General features: G+C 43.9%; 1 protein-coding gene across 2 annotated transcripts in view; it reads left to right on the top strand.

Annotated features, from left to right (window-relative positions):
• Positions 1-19,869, top strand: part of rhcgb (Rh family, C glycoprotein b) — an 86,696-nt gene that overhangs the window by 44,515 nt on the left and 22,312 nt on the right. The window contains exons 1-4 of one of the 2 annotated variants that reach the window (XM_059952895.1): positions 3,403-4,319; positions 9,111-9,303; positions 13,447-13,597; positions 17,777-17,918. In XM_059952895.1, coding sequence (XP_059808878.1) covers positions 4,136-4,319; positions 9,111-9,303; positions 13,447-13,597; positions 17,777-17,918 — 670 coding nt within the window. In that variant the 5' untranslated portion in view covers positions 3,403-4,135. Of the gene's footprint in view, positions 1-3,402; positions 4,320-9,110; positions 9,304-13,446; positions 13,598-17,776; positions 17,919-19,869 lie in introns of those variants that run through there. The other variant, XM_059952896.1, reaches the window with a different exon arrangement.

The raw sequence follows: 19,869 nt of genomic DNA, 5'->3' as shown, positions 1-19,869 counted from the left end.
GGTTTGTAAGTTGTGGGCATGACATATTGACACCAGAAGCATGGCAACATATTGCAAGCTACCCAGCACACAATCCTTAGTGATTCAATTTGGTGCATTTCTCCATATATTTTGAAGTCTCATTGTACATGTGACAAAGTTAATCTTTAAAGATCTCTAATCTTTACTACTCTCTGTAAAGAACTTGCCTTGTAAATCTATTTTGAACTTCCACTTCCAACATTTAAGCTATGCCCTCTAGTATTTGATATTTTCACCCCAGAGAAAGACTGATGATGTAACCTATCTATCACTCTCACAGATTGATAGACTTCTATCAATTTGACCCCTTGGTCTGCAGGACTTTAGAGAAAACAGTCTAAGTTTGACCAACTTCTGACAACTAACACTCCTCCATCCAGGCAACATCTTGGTGATCACTTCTGCACCCTGTTCATCATCACGACATCCATCCTGTAATGCAGAGACCCAAAATGTAAAAGAGTAAAGAATTTATTATCAGAGTACATAAATATCATTTCATACAACCCTGAGATTCTTCTTCCTGCAGGCATACTCAGCAAATCTATTGAACACTCACTGCACACAGGATCAATGAAAGAGCAAGACCATTGAAGACAGCAAACTGTGCACATGCAAATATAAATAATTAGCAATAAATAACAAGAGCAAGAAATAACAAACTAAAGAGTTCTTAGAGTGAGATCTTGGTTGTGGGAACATCTCAACAGATGAGTGTAGTTATCCTGTTTTGTTCAAGAGCTTGATGGTTGAGACATAGTTCTTGAACCTGGTGGTGCAAGTCCTGAGGCTCCTGTATCTTCTACCTGATGGCAGCAAAGAGAAAAGAGCATGGCCTGGGTGGTGAGGATCTTTGATGATCGATGTTGCCTTTCTACAACAGTGTTTCATATAGATGTGCTCAATGGTTGGGAGGGCTTTACCCGTGTTGTACTAGGGCAAATCCACTAATTTTTGTAGGATATCCCTCGCAAAGGTGTTGGCTTAATCTCCGCTTGTCATTCTTCTGTCCAGATTTCCAATTGGTCTGCATCCTGCTGAATCCTTTGACAACCTTCCCGACTATCCACAACTCAGCCCGCCTACTTTTTCATCCAATACCAGCAGAGGTCCCAGCACTGATCTGTGAGGAGCACCACTGGTCACAGGTTGTAAGGGGTGGCATGGTAGCATAATGCTATAACAACACCAGCTTCCCGGGTTCAATTCCTGCCCCTGCCTTTGGTGGGTTTCTCTGTTCTCCCTGTGACCATATGGTTTTCCTCCTATTTTCCAAAGATGTATGGGTTGGTAGGTTAATTCATCACATGGGTGTTATTGGGTAACATGGGGTCATGGAATGGAAGGACTTATATAAACCCACCATGCTGTATCCCAAAATGTTTAATAAAAGGTCAGAATAAGAGCAAAACCCTGTGTGTTGTATATCCAAAACAATTTTATTTTTATATGCAGCAAACTAACTGGCCTATCCGTCCACGAACTTGTGCTGCCCAATATGTCCATATGACCCAATTAACCTACTAACCTGTACATCTTGGGAATGTGGGAGGAAACTGGAGCTCCAGGAGGAAACTGATGTGAGCATAGCAAGTATGTACAGACTCCTTATAGACAGCAGCGGGAACTGAACCTAGGTCACTGGCGCTATAATGACAATACACTAACCGCTACACTATCATACCGCCCTTAATCCAATATACCAAGATTTCTTAGATCGCATGTGTTTTAAGCTTCTCAATCAGCCTACCATAAGGGAATTTCAGAATGCTTTACAGAAGTCTATGTACACAATATCTACTGCCCTATCCCCATCAATAATCTTTATCACCTCCTTAAAAATTTAAGTCAGACTAGTAAGACATGATGTCCCCAACTTATCCAATTTATTTCTGATAGGTCCATGGATTTCTAGATTTGAGTAGATTCTATTCATAAGTATCTACCTACCAATGATTTAAGGCTTACCAGATAATAATTTCCTGTAACAGTCCCAAATGAACAAGACTGACTGGTCTTCAGTCCTCTGGCACCTAGCCCATGATTAAAGAGGATTAGAAAGGTCTTTATTAAGTCATGAGCAATCTCCTCTCTTTTCTTTCTCAATAAGCTGGGATAGATACCATGAGCACACGAAATTCTCCGAATGCTGGAAATCCAGAGGAACAACGTGCAGGAGGAACTCAGCAGATCAGGAAACATCTATGGAGAGGGATAAACAGTTGACATTTTGGGCTAAGACTGGAAAGTAAGGGTAAGAAGCCAAGATAGAAGTGGGCAGGGAAGGGGTGCGGGAAGGGAAGGAGTACAAGCAGGCAGGTGAAAAAGTAAAACCAGGTGAGGCAGAAGGTAGGTGGGAGTGGAGGGACCTAGAATATTGATGTACCCTCTCTGACCTATCCTCCACATCCTTCTCTTTGATAGCCTTTTGACGTTCTGCACACATTCACAATTTCCCAGCCTGATGACCAGCAGTTTCTTGGAAGTTCTGAGACTAGCTCTGGTTATCAACTCATATCCTAGATTAGTGACTTTTGTATAACAAAATTATATGTAATAACAGGAGCAAGAAACAAGATGCAGAAGGAACTAATGGCTCAGGTAGAATTAGTAGGGGAAATGGACAGTTGATGTCTCTGTGGTAAAGCTACTGAAAGTCTCAACACAACACAGGCGACACTGCAATGCAGTAGGTTAGTGCAATGGCTTTAGTGTCGGCTGTAAGACTGGGGTTTGATCTCTTCCGTTGACTGTAAGGACTTTGCACATTCACCCTGTAACGGCGTCGATTTCCTCCGGGTGCTCCGGTTCCCTCCCGCCTTCCAAAGACGCATGGTTAGGGATGGTGAGTTGTGGGCATGCCATGCCTCCCAGCACAATCCTCGCAGCTTTGATTTGACCCAAACCACGCATTTCACGATATGACATATAAATCTCACCTAATCTAATTTGTCCATTACCGCTGCATCCGCCGAAAGCAGAACCTCCCGGTGGTCAAGTATTTTAATATCGATTCCCATTCCCGTTCCGCCATGTCGGCTCATGGCTTTCTCGTGTGCCAGGGTAGGGGAAAATAACCTATATTCCGTCTGGGAAGCCCCTAACCCGATGGCATGAATATCGATTTACCCTTCCGGTATTTTTTCTGCTCCCCCCTTCTCTTCCCTACTCTTTCCTTTTACCTCTTCTCACCCGTTTACCACCTCCCCCGGACCTCTCCTCCTTCCCTTTCTATATTCCCTCTTCTCTAGCCCTTTATCTTTCCTCTCCACCTGGTTTCACCTGTCACCTTCTAGCTCTCCCCCCTCCCCTCCCTACCGTTTTATTCCGGCGCCTTCCTCTATTCCTTTCCAGTCCTGAAGACGCGCCTTAGCCCGAAATGTCTACTGTTTATTCATTTCCAGAGATGCTGCCTGACCTGCTGAGTTCCTGCAGCGTTTTGGTCTGTTCACTTCACTGATGCCACAGGGTCCCCTGAATCCCTCCAGCATCTAGTTTGCTGCTCCTAATTGTCCCGCATCTGCGGTCTATTACGTGCCCCAAAATTGTAGGAACTGGAGAGAGAAAAATTATTTAAAAAAAATCAGGAAGTACTTATGTGGATGGAGGTACAGCGCTACTGTTCCAGGTTGCTGACCCAGCTTTCCTGTCTGAAATAAATGTTTAAATGGGCTGTAAAGCTTCTAGTGGCGTCCTGGGTGCAAAAAGCGCGGTTGGAATTCAAGGATTTCCATAATGAAGACCCTCCCTGCTATCCTCGCAGATCTGATCGGATCTGCGCCGAGAGAGGGCAACTGAGATCTTATCGCGTTGGCAGTAAAGCATCCGAAGAATTCCTTTAGATTGACAAAAAGGCTTTGATTTCGGCGAATTTTCTCGTCTCCAATTCTTCCCCAGGCAGTTGAATTTCACTTCAGGCTCCTCCTTCGCGAAGGCCCAACCCTTCCCCAAAATTTAAATGATCTGTGCCACGGGAAGGAAGATTCACTTGCGCTGGAACAACTGACTCAGAAAGTCCAAATAAGTTTCTCGTTCCTCTGGAGAGTAACTGCGAAGTTAACTTGTAGACATTATTCCTTTGAGAGAGACGAAAAGGACCCTCTGGAACAGCAGAATGAAGAACACCCTAATGCGCTGGAAACTGCCCGTCGTTTGTTTTACTTGGCAGTTGGCGATGATTATTCTCTTCGGAGTTTTCATCAGATATAATGAAGAATCAGATGCTCACTGGATCAAAACCAAGATAGCTCATAACATCAGCAGCGACTTGGAGAACGATTTCTACTTCAGGTATCCCAGTAAGTAATGCAACGACGCGTTCTTCCCCCACCCCACCAAAGACAAATGCTCTCCGGAAAACACCGGAGCACAAAATTGGTTAGGCAGCACTTGAAGGCAGGGAGGGTTATAGTGCTGGTCTTTCAAATCAGTGAACTTTGCATGAAAGCTCGTTGATCTGAAACTACCCGCTGGCGATGACCGCATTTTCACTTCAAACCTCCGGTAGCTGCACTAATGTAATCAAATAGCGTCACCCGTTCCCTTCCTTTCCCGGTGCCTTATGCTGAATTTATGGAATTCACTTCCACAGACGGCTGTGAAAGCAAAGTCATATTTAAAGCGGGGGCTAATAGCTTATTGAACACAAGGGCATCAAAGTTTTTTGGGGGGAGGCAGAAGAATGGGGTTGAGAGAGGTCATGAATCAGCCGCGCTGGAATGGAATGGCTGTGCGGACTTCATGGGCCAAATGCCCTAATTCTGCTAATGAGCAGAACTGGTTGGAAATACTTTACAGGTCGGGCAGCATTGGTAAGAAGAGAGACGCGGTAGTTTCAGGTTGCCTACCGTGGATCAAATCTGCATCTCTGCTTTTTACCGTGGAAGCGAAATTTGTAAAAAATTGCATATTCCAGATTCAAAGATTTATTCTCATTCTTCAGGACACGCCTGTAAAGGAGAAGGGAATGGTTGTTATTCCAGATCCGATGCAGTTTAAATCCGCAATAAGCATAAAGAACACAAAAAAACAAAACAGAAAAGCACCATAAATATCAATATAAAAGTAATTCTATAAAACACAGCATACAAGTAAATTATATACATAGCTTAATTATAAGGTGACACAAAGTGATATGTATATAGTGGTGGATTGATGGGTGGAGGTGTTAATTAGTCTGATTGAGGGAACATGTATTTCCAGTTTCTCTAAGGTTCTTGATTAATAAGGGTATCAAATATGTCAAATAATAACAAAAAAACCTGTACCCAAAGCAGGAGTTAACCAGAATAAGGGAGCTTGTGTACATTGGAAGAAGCAAAAGTGGAGTAGGGCTCTGGGCTCCTATTCCAGCTCAGATTAAATGTGCCACCTCCTGAGTCCTTAAATGAGAGAAAGGCACAGTTTGAAGGTGCTTGGAAGTAGGTACAGAGGAGATGTCGGGTATGTTTTATACGCAGAGAGTGGTGAGTGCGTGGAATGGGCTGCCTGCGATGGTGGTGGAGGCAGATATGATAGGGTCTTTTAAGAGACTCCTGGACAGGTACATGGAGCTTAGAAAAATAGAGGGCTATGGGCAGCCTAGGTAATCTCTAAAGTAAGTACATGTTCGGCACAGCATTGTGGGCGGAAGGGCCTGTATTACGCTGGAGGTTTTCTATGTTACAAGGAGAAGGTAGAAGAATGGGTTAAATAGATAATAAGTCAGCCATTATGAAATCGTCCAACCAAGGAAAGAGGCAGTGTTTTTTAACTGCTGAATATAATTCAGGTGAGCAATTTCGAGTTCCTGGGTGTCAGAATCTCTGAGGATCCAACCTGGATCCAACATACGGATACAGTTATACAGAAGGCAAGACAGTGGGTATATATCATTTAGAGTTTGAGGAGATTTGGTATGTCACCAAAAACACTTGCAAAATTCCACAGATGTACAATGGAGAGCATTCTAACTGGCTGCATCTGGTACGGGGTTGGGGAGTGGGGGGGGGGGGAGCTACTGCGCGGGATTGAAGTAAGCTGTAGGGTTGTAGAATTAGTCATCGTGAGCGCTAGCCTCTGTAGTATCCAAGACATCTTCAAGGAGCAGTGCCTTAGAAAGGCAGCATCCATTATTAAGGACCTCCACCACCCAGGACATGCCCTCTTCTTGTTCCTACCATCAGGAGGGAGGTACAGAAGCCTGAAGGCACACAGCCAATGTGTGCTTCATTTCTTTCCCTCTCTGCCATCCAGTTTCTGAATGGGCATTGAACCAATGAACACTACCTCACTACTTGTTTTTATTTATTTCCTATTTTGTTTGCACTACTTATTTAAGTCAACTTTTTAATATATATACTGTAATTCAGTTTTCTTTTACTTTCTATTCTCATATATTACATGGTACTGCCGCTGCATAGTTAACAAATTTCACAATGTAAGTCGGTGATATTAAACTTGATTCTGATATCATGATATGAAAACTCAGCTTCGTAGCCTTAAGCTAGAATTGACAGGCAAGATATTCTGCAGATTCTTAAGCAACCCACAAAACACTGGAGGAACTCAGCAAGTCAGGCAGCATCTATGGGGGGAAGTAAATTATTGATAATGAGTTGTCAATAGGACAACCTGCACAAATGCTGGGAATTCAGCAGGTCAGGTAGCCCGTATGCAGGGAAATAAACAGTCGGGGTTTTGGACCAAAACTCTTTAAGACTGGAAAGGAAGGGGGCAGAAGCCAAATAAGAAGGTGGGGAGAGGGGAGGAGTCAAGCTTCATTAAGTCAAACTTGCTACCTTGTCCTCTTCTCCCTCTTCCCACCGTTGTATTCTGGCTTCTGCCCCCGTTTTTTCGAGTCCTGATGAAGGTCTTAGCCTGAAACCGACGAACACTCTAATTTTTTTACAGTTGCTCTGAGTAGGAAATTTTTACTCAGCCTGAAAACTGCACAACAGTTTGTTGTAATATGCATACTTTGAAGACTTACAGAAAGAGAGAGAATGGACAGCGGTAGAAACAAAAAGGAGTAGACAGATAAAAAGAGATAGTCAGAAGGTAGGAAAGAGAAAAAAAAACATGACAAAGGGTTACATTGGAGAGTGACAGAGAGAGGTGTGATGAATAGATAGAAAGGAATGACAGATACACACGGCATAAATAGAGAGCAAGAGATACATGGGTACTTGCTAACAAGTGAAGCAGATGGGGAAAAAAAGAGAGAAATCACCAAAACTTGGCAAAGAGGTCACGAGAGAGCAAATGGACAAAGAGAAAGCTTCAGGTAAACACAGAAGCAAAACGCTAATACTCATTTGTGATGCATGACTTTCCACCATGATTCAAAGTTAAAAGTAAATTATCAAAGTATATATATGTCACTATATACAATCCTGAGATTCATTTACTTGTGGACATTTACAGTAAACAAAAGAAACACAATAGAATCAATGAAAGAGCACACTCCTGCAGCCTGGACTGTGCCAGTTGGCAGCATTCCCTTATAGATATCATGTGTTCTGGGAGACCAACAAGCTTTGGGCAGACCAAAGAGCATTTCTCACTAATCTTATGATCTTCCAGCAGCAGATGATGTCTGCGTATGTGGCCCTGGAGACATCCCATCAATCAGAGAGTTAGATAGTTGCCGAGGATGAACTGTGACGCGGACCCTTGCCTTCTCCATACCCTCTTCCCTATCTGATTCAGACCTGACTGTCTCGTCTACGGCACAGACATCCCAGGGACAGCATACGCTGGGAGTGATGTGCTGACCACACAGGGAGGGTCTGACTGGGTGGACCCTCTCACAGCCAGACACTTGTAAGCCCTGAAGCTGAAGGCAGTAGGGGTATAGAAACCTCTGCAGATGTGCAAGCACTAAATCTAAGCTTGCGGTCATAGTGTGGTATTGAGGAAGTGCTGAATAATAGATGTTTACATTTTAAAGATGTTAATTTGATAATGAAGAGTGTTCAGGTTGGTAAGCATTTTGTAGCCAAAAGGATGGTTCATTGTAAAGACTCGAACATCTGTAGATGCTGGAAATCCAAAACAGTAGACACAAAATGCTGGAGGAACTCAGCAGGGCAGGCAGCGTCTATGGAATTGAACACATAGTCGATGTTTCAGGTTGACACTGTTCTTCGGGACCCGTTTTGTAGCGCACACAAAATGCTGAAGGGACTCACAGTTAGTTGAGAAGTTAGGGTGGAACCATAGCTTTGCTCTACAGCTCCAGAGATTACCAGTTGGGGTTCGATTCCCACCGCTGTCTGTAAGGAGTTGGTACATTCTCCCCGTGACCATGTGGTTGCTCCAAAGACCCATGGCTCGGGCCAGTGAAACGGGGGCTTGCTACAGTACATTTACGCTGGAAGTGCTCAGTACAATGATTGCCGATCTGATTTCACTGCACGTTTGATGTACATGTGACAAATACAGCCAATCTGTTTTTAATCTTTAAAGGTCGGGCAGTGTCGATGGAGGGGAATAAATAATTGATATGTCATGCTGAGACCCTTCGTAAGGGTTTTGACCAGAAATGCTGACTGTTTGTTCTCCTCCTTAGATGCTGCCTGACCTGCTGAGTTTATCCAGCAATATATTTATTTATTCATTGAGATACAGCACAGAATAGGCCCCCCCCGACCCATCGAGCAATGCCGCCAAGCAATCCCCTGATTTAATCTTAGCTCATTCATGGGAAATTTACACCAACCAACTGACCCATCAAACCAGTACAGTCTTTGAACTGATAGAGGAATCCAGATCACCCTGAGGAAACCCATGCGGTCACGGGGAGTTCGTACAAACTCCTTACAGGCAGCAGTGGGAATTGAACCCCTGTTGCTGCTACTGTAAGGCATTGTGCTAACAACTCTGTGTGTTGTCCCAGATTTCCAGCATCAGCAGAACCCTCTGTGTTTATGAAATACATTGTTTTATCTGGAATTCATTTTGAGTGTCACTTCAAAACCACTTCACTGGTTGCAAAGATTCCCTGGATTTTTGAATACCTTGAAATTTTCTCCTCTGATACGTAGCTCCAGGTAGGTAGTTTGCCTTCTTAGAAGCGATCTCAGGTAATTTTGTTCTTTTGATCACAGGCTTTCAAGACGTTCATGTGATGGTTTTCGTGGGATTTGGATTTCTGATGACGTTCCTGAAGAGATACGGATTTGGCAGTGTCGGATTCAACTTCCTTATAGCGTCTTTCAGTATCCAATGGGCTCTGCTGATGCAAGGATGGTTTCATTCCCTGGATTACAGCGATGGAAAGATCAAAATCGGAGTGGAAAGGTGAGCTTTAGTGGCTGAAAATTTAAAAAAATAATAGCAGGTTCTTCAAATCTGAAATAGAATCATAAAATGCTGTGTATGCTTAGTAGTTCTGGCAGCTTCTATGGAAAGTGAAACAGCATTAATGCCACAGATCAGACTTTTGCAGAATTCCAAAAGAGATAAACATGTCAGTTTTAAGTTACGGAAACGCTAAGGTAGAGGATGGAAATGATAAACGGAGTACTGTATTTCAGTGTGGGTGTCATCATTTTATCCTGGAGATGTGTTGTAAATGACAATAGTTAACAACAGGCTTGACAAGAAATGAGTTATATTGAAAATATTTGGCTGGGGTGTGCTAATGGAGCAGGAAGAGAAACAAAACAAAGACAGAACAGAGCCAATACAGTCCATCAGCCCACGATGATGCACTGACATCTTAACCTAAGAACAATCCAACCCTTCCCTCCTACCTACTGTCGCTCTCCATTACAGGCGGGATATGAGGGGACGATAGTATTGGATGCCAAGCTGTAATTGATATAGAGCCTCCTGATGTATGCCTCTTGGTTGTCCGTATGTTCTTGGGTTGGGTGAGGAGCCAGTAAAATGTCATCTGCTGCGAACCTGTAGAGCCGGTAGGGAAATTAGGGTAGAATCAGGTTGCTTCTAGACAATAGACAATAGGTGCAGAAGTAGACCATTCAGCCCTTCAAGCCTGCACCTGCATTCTGAGATCATGGCTGATCATCTACTATCAATACCCAGTTCCTGCCTTGTCCCCATATCCCTTGATTCCCCTATCCATAGGATACCTATCTAGCTCCTTCTTGAAAGCATCCAGAGAATTGGCTTCCACTGCCTTCCGAGGCAGTGCATTCCAGACCCCCACAACTCCCTGGGAGAAGAAGTTTTTCCTTAACTCTGTCCTAAATGACCTACCCCTTATTCTCAAACCATGCCCTCTGGTACTGGACTCTCCCAGCATCTGGAACATATTTCCTGCCTCTATCTTGTCCAATCCCTTAATAATCTTATATGTTGCAATCAGATCCCCTCTCAATCTCCTTAATTCCAGCATGTACAAGCCCAGTCTCTCTAATCTCTCTGCGTAAGACAGTCCGGACATCGCAGTAATTAACCTTGTGAATCTACGCTGCACTTCCTCTATAGCCAGGATGTCCTTCCTTAACCCTGGAGACCAAAACTGTACACAATACTCCAGGTGTGGTCTCACCAGGGCCCTGTACAAATGCAAAAGGATTTCCTTGCTCTTGTACTCAATTCCCTTTGTAATAAAGGCCAACATTCCATTAGTCTTCTTCACTGACATTCCATTAGCCTTCTCAGGCAGGAGTTGATACGTTTCATCAGCAACCTCTCAAAACAGTTCATCACTGTGGACGTAAGTGCTACTGGGTGATCGTCATTGAGGTAGGTTGCCACATTCTTCTCAGGTATATAGGCAGTCCCCGGGTTATGAATGAGTTCTGTTCCTGAGTCCGTCTTTAAGTCGGATTTGTACCTAAGTCGGAACAGGTACATCCGGTATTATTTAGCGTCAGTTAGTCAAACATTTGTCTTACTATATAGTGTATATTTTACCTTTCTATGCATATAAAACACTTAAGAAACGTAAGTATTTCAATATATAAACCACCACATTGCTTAGTAATAATTGTAGTTTTCATCGGGGCAGGGCCTTTCACATGCTCCATTATTCTCACTTTATCCTTTACCTGTATGCTTTAAAATTGTTCCGATCGTTGACTGACTGTAGCCTAACGCTTTTCCAATGACTGATGGCGTTTCACCTCTTTCTGATCGCTTTATTGTATGCACTTTATTTTCAATCGTGATCATTTTCTGTCAACAGAACAGAAAACTGCAGATTCAGCAGCAGCCGCGGGTAGCAGGTCCTCTGCTTCCCCGGGTCCTAAAGTCTACTCGCGCTGAGCCAGGTTAAATGGGACAAGTAGGGGCGGTGCTGACTGGAAAAGGTGGGGGGGGGGGGGTGGTCAGGGTGAACCTTGCTAAGAAATATTTAAGCCAAGTACAAAGTTACACACTCACAGTGTTAACAGTAACGACTTAAAATAGCGAACGGCGTCGTGATCCGACTTAAAATGGCGGACGGCACTCTCCTCCCTCTGTTTGTAAGTATGAGTTGTTCGTAAGTTGATGTTCGTAACTCGGGGACTGCCTGTAATTGAAGCCTGCTTGAAGCAGGTGGGTAGCTCAGACTGCCAAAGTGAGAGGTTAAAGATATCATTGAGCACTACAGCCAGGGTGAGTTGGTTATTAATGTAAGGGATACATTTCACTGTAGGTTTTGTTGCACACTTGATAAATAAACTTGAATCTTGAATGCAATAGTAAGCATTTTTCATAACTGGTTCAGTAATCTGTAGGACAAGGATATCTACAGCTTGGAAAATATGAATTGTGGCAATTGGTTACGTAGTGACAGACAGTGTGTCAGAGGTCTGTGAGTGTCAGGGAGCAGGAGTGAGTACCATTGCTATTACAAAGGAAAAAGTGCTAACTGAAAGGTTTAAAGGTGGAGGAGTCGTCTGGACCAGGTGGACTACATCCCAGAGTTCCGAAAGAGGCTGCTGCAGAGAAAACAGATGCATTGGTTATGATCTTTCGTGAATCACTTGATTCTGACATGGTGCCAGAGGATTAGAAAGTTATAGATGTCGCTCCACTCTTTAAGGGAGGAAGGCAAAAAAAAAGGAAATTATACACTAGTTCCCCTAACCTCAGTGTTTGGGAAATATTGGAGTCCGTTATTAAGGATGAGGTTTAGAAGTAGTTGGGGACTAATGATAGATTACGACAGTCAGCGTGGATACTATAAAGAGAAATCTTGCCTGACAGATCTGTTAGAGTTCTTCAAGGAAGTAATAAACATGATGGCAAAGGAGAGGCAGTGCATGTCATTTACTTGGATTTTCAGAAGGCATTTGATACAGTGCCAGACATGAAGCTGCTTAACATGATAAAATCCTATGGCATTACAGGAAAGTTACTGGCATGGATAGAGGATTGGCTGACAGGCAGGAGGCAGTGAGTGGGAATAAAAGGGGCCTTTTCTGGTTGGCTGGCAGTGACTAGTGGTGTTCCTCAGGGGTCAGTATTGGGACTGCTATTTTTCACATTATTTAGATAATGGAATTGATGGCTTTGTGGCAAACTTTGCTGATGATACAAAGATAGGTGGAGGGGTAGGAAATTGAGGAAGCAATTTGATTGCAGCAGGACTTAGGCAAATTAGAAGAATGAGCAAAAATGTGCAGATGGAATACAGTGTTGGGAAATGTACGATAATGTATTTTGTAAAAGGAACAAAAGGGCAGACATCTAAATGTGGAAAAAAATTAAACATCAGAGGTGCAAAAATCATCATGCAAGAATCCCAGAAGGTTAATTTACTGTGGTAAAGAAAACATATGTCATGTTGGCATTCATTTTAAGAGGAATAGAATATGAAAGCAAGGAGATAATGCTGAGGGTTTATAAGACACTAGTCAGTCTGCACTTAGAGTATTGTCAACAGTTTTAGGATCCATATCTTAGAGAGGGTGTGTTGTCATTGGAGAGAGTCCAGAGGACGATTCCGGGGATGAAGGGGTTGACATAAGAGGAGCGTTTGGCAGCTTTAGGCCTGAATTTAGAAGAATGCGGTGGGAATCTCACTGAGACAAACCAAATGTTGAAAGGACGAGATAAGGTGAATGTTTCCTATGATGGGGGTATCCAGAACTGGAGGCACAGCCTCAAAATTGAGGGGCTCCCCTTTAGAACAGAGGTAAGGAAGAATGTTTTTAAGCCAGAGAGTAGTGAATCTGTGGAACGTTCTGCCAGACAGTTGTGGGGGCCAAGACCTGTGGGTATATTTAAAGCGAAAATCGGTAGTTTCCTGATTGGTCAGAGCTTCAAAGGTTATGGCGAGAAGGCAGGTGTATGGGGTTGAGTGGAATCCGGGATCAGCCATTAGAGAATGGTGGCGCAGACTCGATGGGCTGAATGGCCTAATTCTGCACCTATGTTTTATGGTCTTACGGTCTTATCGATAACTCTGTCACAACCACTACAGGATTCTAATATCAACTGTTATTTGATCCCACTATTTTGTTGTGATTCCTCTATTCCCAGCCTGATAAATGCCGATTTCTGTGCTGCTTCGGTGCTGATCTCATTTGGAGCCGTTCTTGGAAAAGTTAGTCCAGTGCAGTTGCTGATCATGGCGTTGGTTGAAGTGACCCTCTATGCAGTCAATGAATACATCATACTGAGCCTTCTCGGGGTGAGTTGTCCATCATTCCTTTTCAGTGGCTAATCTTTACCGTACTCTTACTGTAAAATGGGGTTTGATCAAGGGGCATGAAATTAAGGAGCCATTAACATTCATGAGGACCGGCAATCCTGAACCTTTCTTTTAGTCTCCTCAGAAACTGATCTCATTTTATGATACGTATTTATATTGCCTGCTTCACATCCCTCCCTGTTGATTCATCGAACGAGCTCCTTAACTTTTTGGGTGAATAGATTCTCCCTGATATCCATGGCAGCTAATTTTTAACATTGGTTAACCGACCCTGAGGACTTCTCATCAAGGAAGAGGTTGTCTAGGACACTTCCCTACACAATCTTTCACTTTGCCAGCACAACAGTTTCTCTTTCCCAAAGGGTGTGTTTAATTTGTTTAGAGATACAGCATAGTAACAAGCCCTTCTGACTCAGTAAGTCCATTCCCCCCAGTTACACCACTGTGCCCAATTAATCTACTCACCTATATGTCCTTAGAACGTGAGAGGAAACCGGATCAAGCCCACGCAGTCACATGGAAAATGTACAAAATCCTCACAGACAGCAAGAGGAATTAAACCCACATTGTTGGCACTGCAATAGCACTTTGCTAACCACTACTCAAACGACCCCTGTTTCCTTAAACCAACCTCAAGGATGAACATCAAAGTCAACGCAAATGGCCTCCTCCTCTCAAGTTCCTCTTTAACGTGGCCTTCCTCTGCCACAGTGCTTCTCCCTGAATGAGCCTCTTGTCTCACTCTGCCGTTCGCCTCCCTATTCCTTAGTGGTACCGCCTTAAACTTGAGGCGCAAGGGATTCTGCAGATGCCGGAAATCCAGAGCAACACCCAAAATGCTGGAGGTGCTCAGCAGGTCAGGAGGCACCTATGGAGTGGGAATGAAGAGTTGAATTTTTGGGCTGAGACCCTTCATGAACGTGTCCCCCCCCTTCGCTTTCTCACCTCATTCCCCCTCCCTCAGGCACCCTTCTTACCCCCTCACCTGGTTTCGCGTATCACTGGTCAGTTTGTGCTCCTCACCCTTGCCTCCACCTTCTTATTCTGACTTCTTGCTCCATCCGTTTTAGATCTGCTGGAGGGTCTTGGCTCAGAACATTGAGTGTTTATTCTCCCTCCATGGACTAGACCTGACCTGCTGAGTTCCTCCAGCTTTTCGTGTGTTGCTCTTAAAATTCCAACATCTGGCCGTGTTTCCACGTTCACCCTTCAGTCCTTTCATCTCCAGCTTTAGCCTCGCTATTTCATCTCATACCCGCGCAGTGCTTACGTTCCAAAACAAAGAAGCTACAGGTACTGGATGATTGAAATAAAGACAGAAATGCTAGAAAAACTCTAGTTCAGGCAACAGCTATGGAAAGAGAAACAGAGTTTCTGTTTCAAGTCAGAGACGCTTCACCAAGTGCAAAGTTCTGATGAAAGATCCTGGACCTGAAATGTTAGCAATTTCTTTTTCCTACAAACGCTACCTGAGTGCTTCTAGCAATTTCTTCTTTTAAGCTTTCTATCCACATCTAGCCATTCAGCTCCTTCCCACCTCTTGAATGATCACACACTCCAATCAATTTCTTCTGTGGCTGCGGGAAGTAACCTTCAAGATTCATTCCTCGAAGGTCTCTTCGCCTGGGTCTGTTTCTGGGCTTTAATAGACAATAGACAATAGACAGTAGGCACAGGAGTAGGCCATTCGGCCCTTCTAGCCAGCACCACCATTCACTGTGATCATGGCTGATCATACACAATCAGTACCCCATTCCTGCCCTCTCCCCATATCCCTTGACCCCGCTATCTATAAGAGCTCTATCTAACTCTCTCTTGAATGCATCCAGAGACTTGGCCTCCACTACCTTCTGCGGCAGAGCATTCCACATATCCACCACTCTCTGGGTGAAAAAGTTTTTTGCATCTCTCTTCTAAATGGCCTACCCCTTATTCTTAAACTCTGGCCTCTAATTCTGGACTCACCCATCAGCGGGAACATGCTTCCTGCCTCCAGCATGTCCAATCCCTTAATAATCTTATATGTTTCAATCAGATTCCCTCTCATCCTTCTAAATTCCAGTGTATACAAGCCCAGTCACTCCAATCTTTCAACATATGACAGTCCTGCCATTCCGGGAATTAACCTTGTGAACCTACGCTGCACTCCGTCAATAGCAAGAATGTCCTTCCTCAAATTTGGAGACCAAAACTGCACATAATACTCCAGGTGGGGTCTCACCAGGACCCTGTACAGCTGCAGAAGGACCTCTTTACTCCTATACTCAATTCCTCTTGTTATAAAAGCCAGCATGCCATTAGCTTTCTTCACTGCTTGCTGTACCTGCATGCTTGCTTTCATTGACTGATACAAGAACACCTGGATCTTGTTGTATTTCCCCTTTTCCTAACTTGACTCCATTTAGATAGTAATCTGCCTTCCTGTTCTTGTCACCAAAGTGGATAACCTCACATTTATCCACATTAAACTGCATCTGCCATACATTTGCCCACTCACCCAACCTGTCCAAGTCACCCTGCATTCTTATAACATCCTCCTGACATTTCACACTGCCACCCAGCTTTGTGTCATCAGCAAATTTGCTAATGTTACTTTTAATCCCTTCATCTAAATCATTAATGTATATTGTAAATGGCTGCAGTCCCAGCACCGAAGCTTGCGGTACCCCATTGGTCACAGCCTGCCTTTCCGAAAGGGACCCTTTAGTCGCTACTCATTGTTTCCTGTCAGCCAGCCAATTTTCAATCCATGTCATTACTTTGCCTCCAATACCATGTGCTCAAATTTTGTCCATTAATCTTCTATGTGGGACTTTATCAAAAGCTTTCTGGAAGTCCAAGTACACTACATCCACTGGCTCTCCCTTGTCCATTTTCATAGTTACATCCTCAAAAAACTCCAGAAGATTAGTCAAGCATGATTTTCCCTTCATAAATCCATGCTGACTCGGACTGATCCTTCTACTGCTATCCAAATGTGTCGTAATTTCCTCTTTTATAATTGACCCAGCTTCTTTCCCATCACTGACGTCAGGTTAACCGGACTATAATTCCCTGTTTTCTCTCTCCCTCCCTTCTTGAAAAGTGGGACAATATTAACCACCCTCCAATCAGCAGGAACTGTTCCTGAATCTATAGAACATTGGAAAATGATTACCAACGCGTCCACGATTTCTAGAGACTCCTCTAAGTACCCTGGGATGCAGACCAGCCTTCAGACTCAACAGTCTATCCAACACCGTTTCTTGCCTAATATAAATTTCCTTCAGTTCATCCTTTACCCTAGTTCCTTTGGCCACTATTACATCTGGGAGATTGTTTGTGTCTTCCCTAGTGAAGACAGATCCAAAGTACCTGTTCAACTCATCTGCCATTTCCTTGTTCCCCATAATAAATTCACCTGTTTCTGTCTTCAATGGCCCAATTTTGGTCTGAACTATTTTTTTGCTATTCACATACCTAAAGAAGCTTTTACTATCCTCCTTTATATTCTTGGCTAGTTTACCTTCGTACCTCATTTTTTCTTGGCGTATTGCCTTTTTTGTTATCTTCTGTTGCTCTTTAAAAGCTTTCCAGTCCTCCGGTTTCCCGCTCATCTTTGCTATGTTATACTTCTCTTTTATTTTTATACTGCCCTTTACTTCCCTTGTCAGCCACGGCCGCCCCTTACTCCCCTTAGGATCTTTCTTCCTGTTTGGAATGAACTGATCCTGCAACTTCTGCATTATTCTCAGAAATACCTGCCATTGTTGTTCCACTATCTTCCCTGCTAGGGTATTGTTCCATTGAACTTTGGCCAGTTCCTCCCTCATAGCTCCACAGTTCCCTTTGTTCAACTGTAATACTGACACATCCGATTTTCCCTTCTCCTTCTCAAATTGTAAGTTAAAACATACTGTATTATGCTCACTACCTCCTAATGGTTCCTTTACCTCGAGGTCCCTGATCAAATCCGGTTCATTGCACAACACTAAATCTAGAATCACCTTCTCCCTGGTAGGCTCCAGTACAAGCTGTTCTAAGTTTTAACTTTCTGGTGGGGATCTTTTCATTCAGCAGGATTGCCAGACAGAGCACAGCTCCGGGGTAAAGGTGGGAAGGAATGGGTTCTTCTCAAGAACTAAATAAGTTACTTACAGAGAAACTTTTCTCTCAAAGGCCCGGGATGCTGGAGGCTCGATGGTTATCCATATGTTTGGTGGCTATTTTGGACTCGCTGTCACTCGTATCCTGTACAGGGCGAAGTTGGACCAAACCAAGAACGGGTCCGTCTACCATTCCGATCTCTTCTCCATGATTGGTGAGGGTTTAGTTCTTTGGCTTTTGAGAATTCCAGGAGTATCCCTTCTGTCCAACCCTTCCCCCAATCCCCACCAACAGTCCATTCAACAGAGTGGTTGCAGCTGACTGAGACTTAGAAACCTTTTGTTCTTTGGAGGAAGGGAAAGTCAGACAGGCAGACAGACATACTTTATTGATCCTGAGGGAAATTGAGTTTCGGTATAGTCACAGCAACCAAGAATAGTATAGAAATATAGCAATATAAAACCATAAATAATTAAAAAGTAATAAGTAAATTATGCCAAGTGGAAATAAGTCCAGGACCAGTCTATTGGCTCAGGGTGTCTGACACTCTGAGGGAGGAGTTGTAAAGTTTGATGGCCACAGGTAGGAATGACTTCCTATGACGCTCAGTGTTGCATCTCGGTGGAATGAGTCTCTGGCTGAATGTACTCCTGTGCCTAACCAGTACATATGGAGTCGATGGGAGTCATTGTCCAAGATGGCATGCAACTTGGACAGCATCCTCTTTTCAGACACCACCGTCAGAGAGTCCAGTTCCACCCTCACAACATCACTGGCCTTAGGAATGAGTTTGTTGATTCTGTTGGTGTCTGCTACCCTCAGCCTGCTGCCCCAGCACACAACAGCAAACATGATAGCACTGGCCACCACAGACTCGTAGAACATTCTCGGCATCGTCCTCAGTCTCCTCAGGAAGTAGAGACAGCTCTGACCCTTGTAGACAGCCTCAGTGTTCTTTGACCAGTCCAGTTTATTGTCCATTCGTATCCCCAGGTATTTGTAATCCTCCACCATGTCCATACTGACCCCTTGGATGGAAACAGGGGTCACCGGTGCCTTAGCCCTCCTCAGGTCCACCACCAGCTCCTTAGGCTTTTTCACATTAAGCTGCAGATGATTCTGCTCACACCATGTGACAAAGTTTCCCACCGTAGCCCTGCACTCCGCCTCAATTCCCTTGCTGATGCATCCAACTATGGCAGCGTCATCAGAAAACTTATGAACTTCTAAAAGTCAGTATCTTGCATAGAGTCCCAGGTGTCAGGCCCAGACAGGGAATGGGTTTGAGCCGTCAGTGGTGTCAGCAAGAACCAAAACTGCTGGAAATAGTCCACAGGTCAGGCTGAATCGATGGGAAGAGAAACAGGCTCAACATTTCAGGTTGGAGACCTTACCGAGTGTTTCCAACATCTTCTGTTTTGTTTTAGATTTCTGACATCTGCACTTTTTTATGATTTGTGGTGCTAAGTGGAGCCTAAATTTCTATTAAATCTGCCTCACTCATCCTTGCCAAAAAAGAACCTTCGTTATCTCTAGTTTTGACGAGAAAACCTCTCAGCTAGAGCTGAAATGATTCCACATAGACCAGGTGACTTCCATTCTCCAAATCTAGTTGGTTGATGTACATTGGGATATTGGGTGGAAACTTGCTTGCTGTGAGATGTGGGGATATGCTCATTGTTGTTGAAACAGCAGTCGACTGATTTACGACCTGTGGGAGAGCAAAGAAGATAACGGAGAATGAAACACTGTCTAAAGTTTTGCACTTCGTCGCAATTTCTGGTTAATGAACTCAAGGTTCAGACTGAGAGGCTCAAACAACATATAGAACATAGAACAGTACAGCAGAGGAACAGGCCCTTCAGCCCACAATGTCTGTGCTGACCATGATGTTCACTTTGCCTAGATTTTCAACCGTGCACCACCTTTTCAGTGCCACACTGTAGAAAATACTTAGAAAAAGGCAACAATGACTGCTTTTGGATTATTACCCGACATTCCTGTAATTTGGGCAACCACTTCAGGCTGAGTTTCCTTTTTGCCCTGCCACAATTTTCCAGGCAGGGCACTCAGGATGACGTTCTGCGCTTGTTTAAAGCTCTGGCCAACTTGCACCATAATGTTTTGGGAGTGAGCAGAATTGTGCAATCCCAGGATAACGTGGT

This window comes from Hypanus sabinus, chromosome 28 (genome assembly GCF_030144855.1).
Source record: "Hypanus sabinus isolate sHypSab1 chromosome 28, sHypSab1.hap1, whole genome shotgun sequence".
Classification (NCBI taxonomy): Eukaryota; Metazoa; Chordata; class Chondrichthyes; order Myliobatiformes; family Dasyatidae; genus Hypanus; species Hypanus sabinus.
The sequence above is the reverse complement of the archived record's forward strand: the minus strand, read 5'-3'. Positions and strand labels throughout refer to the sequence as shown.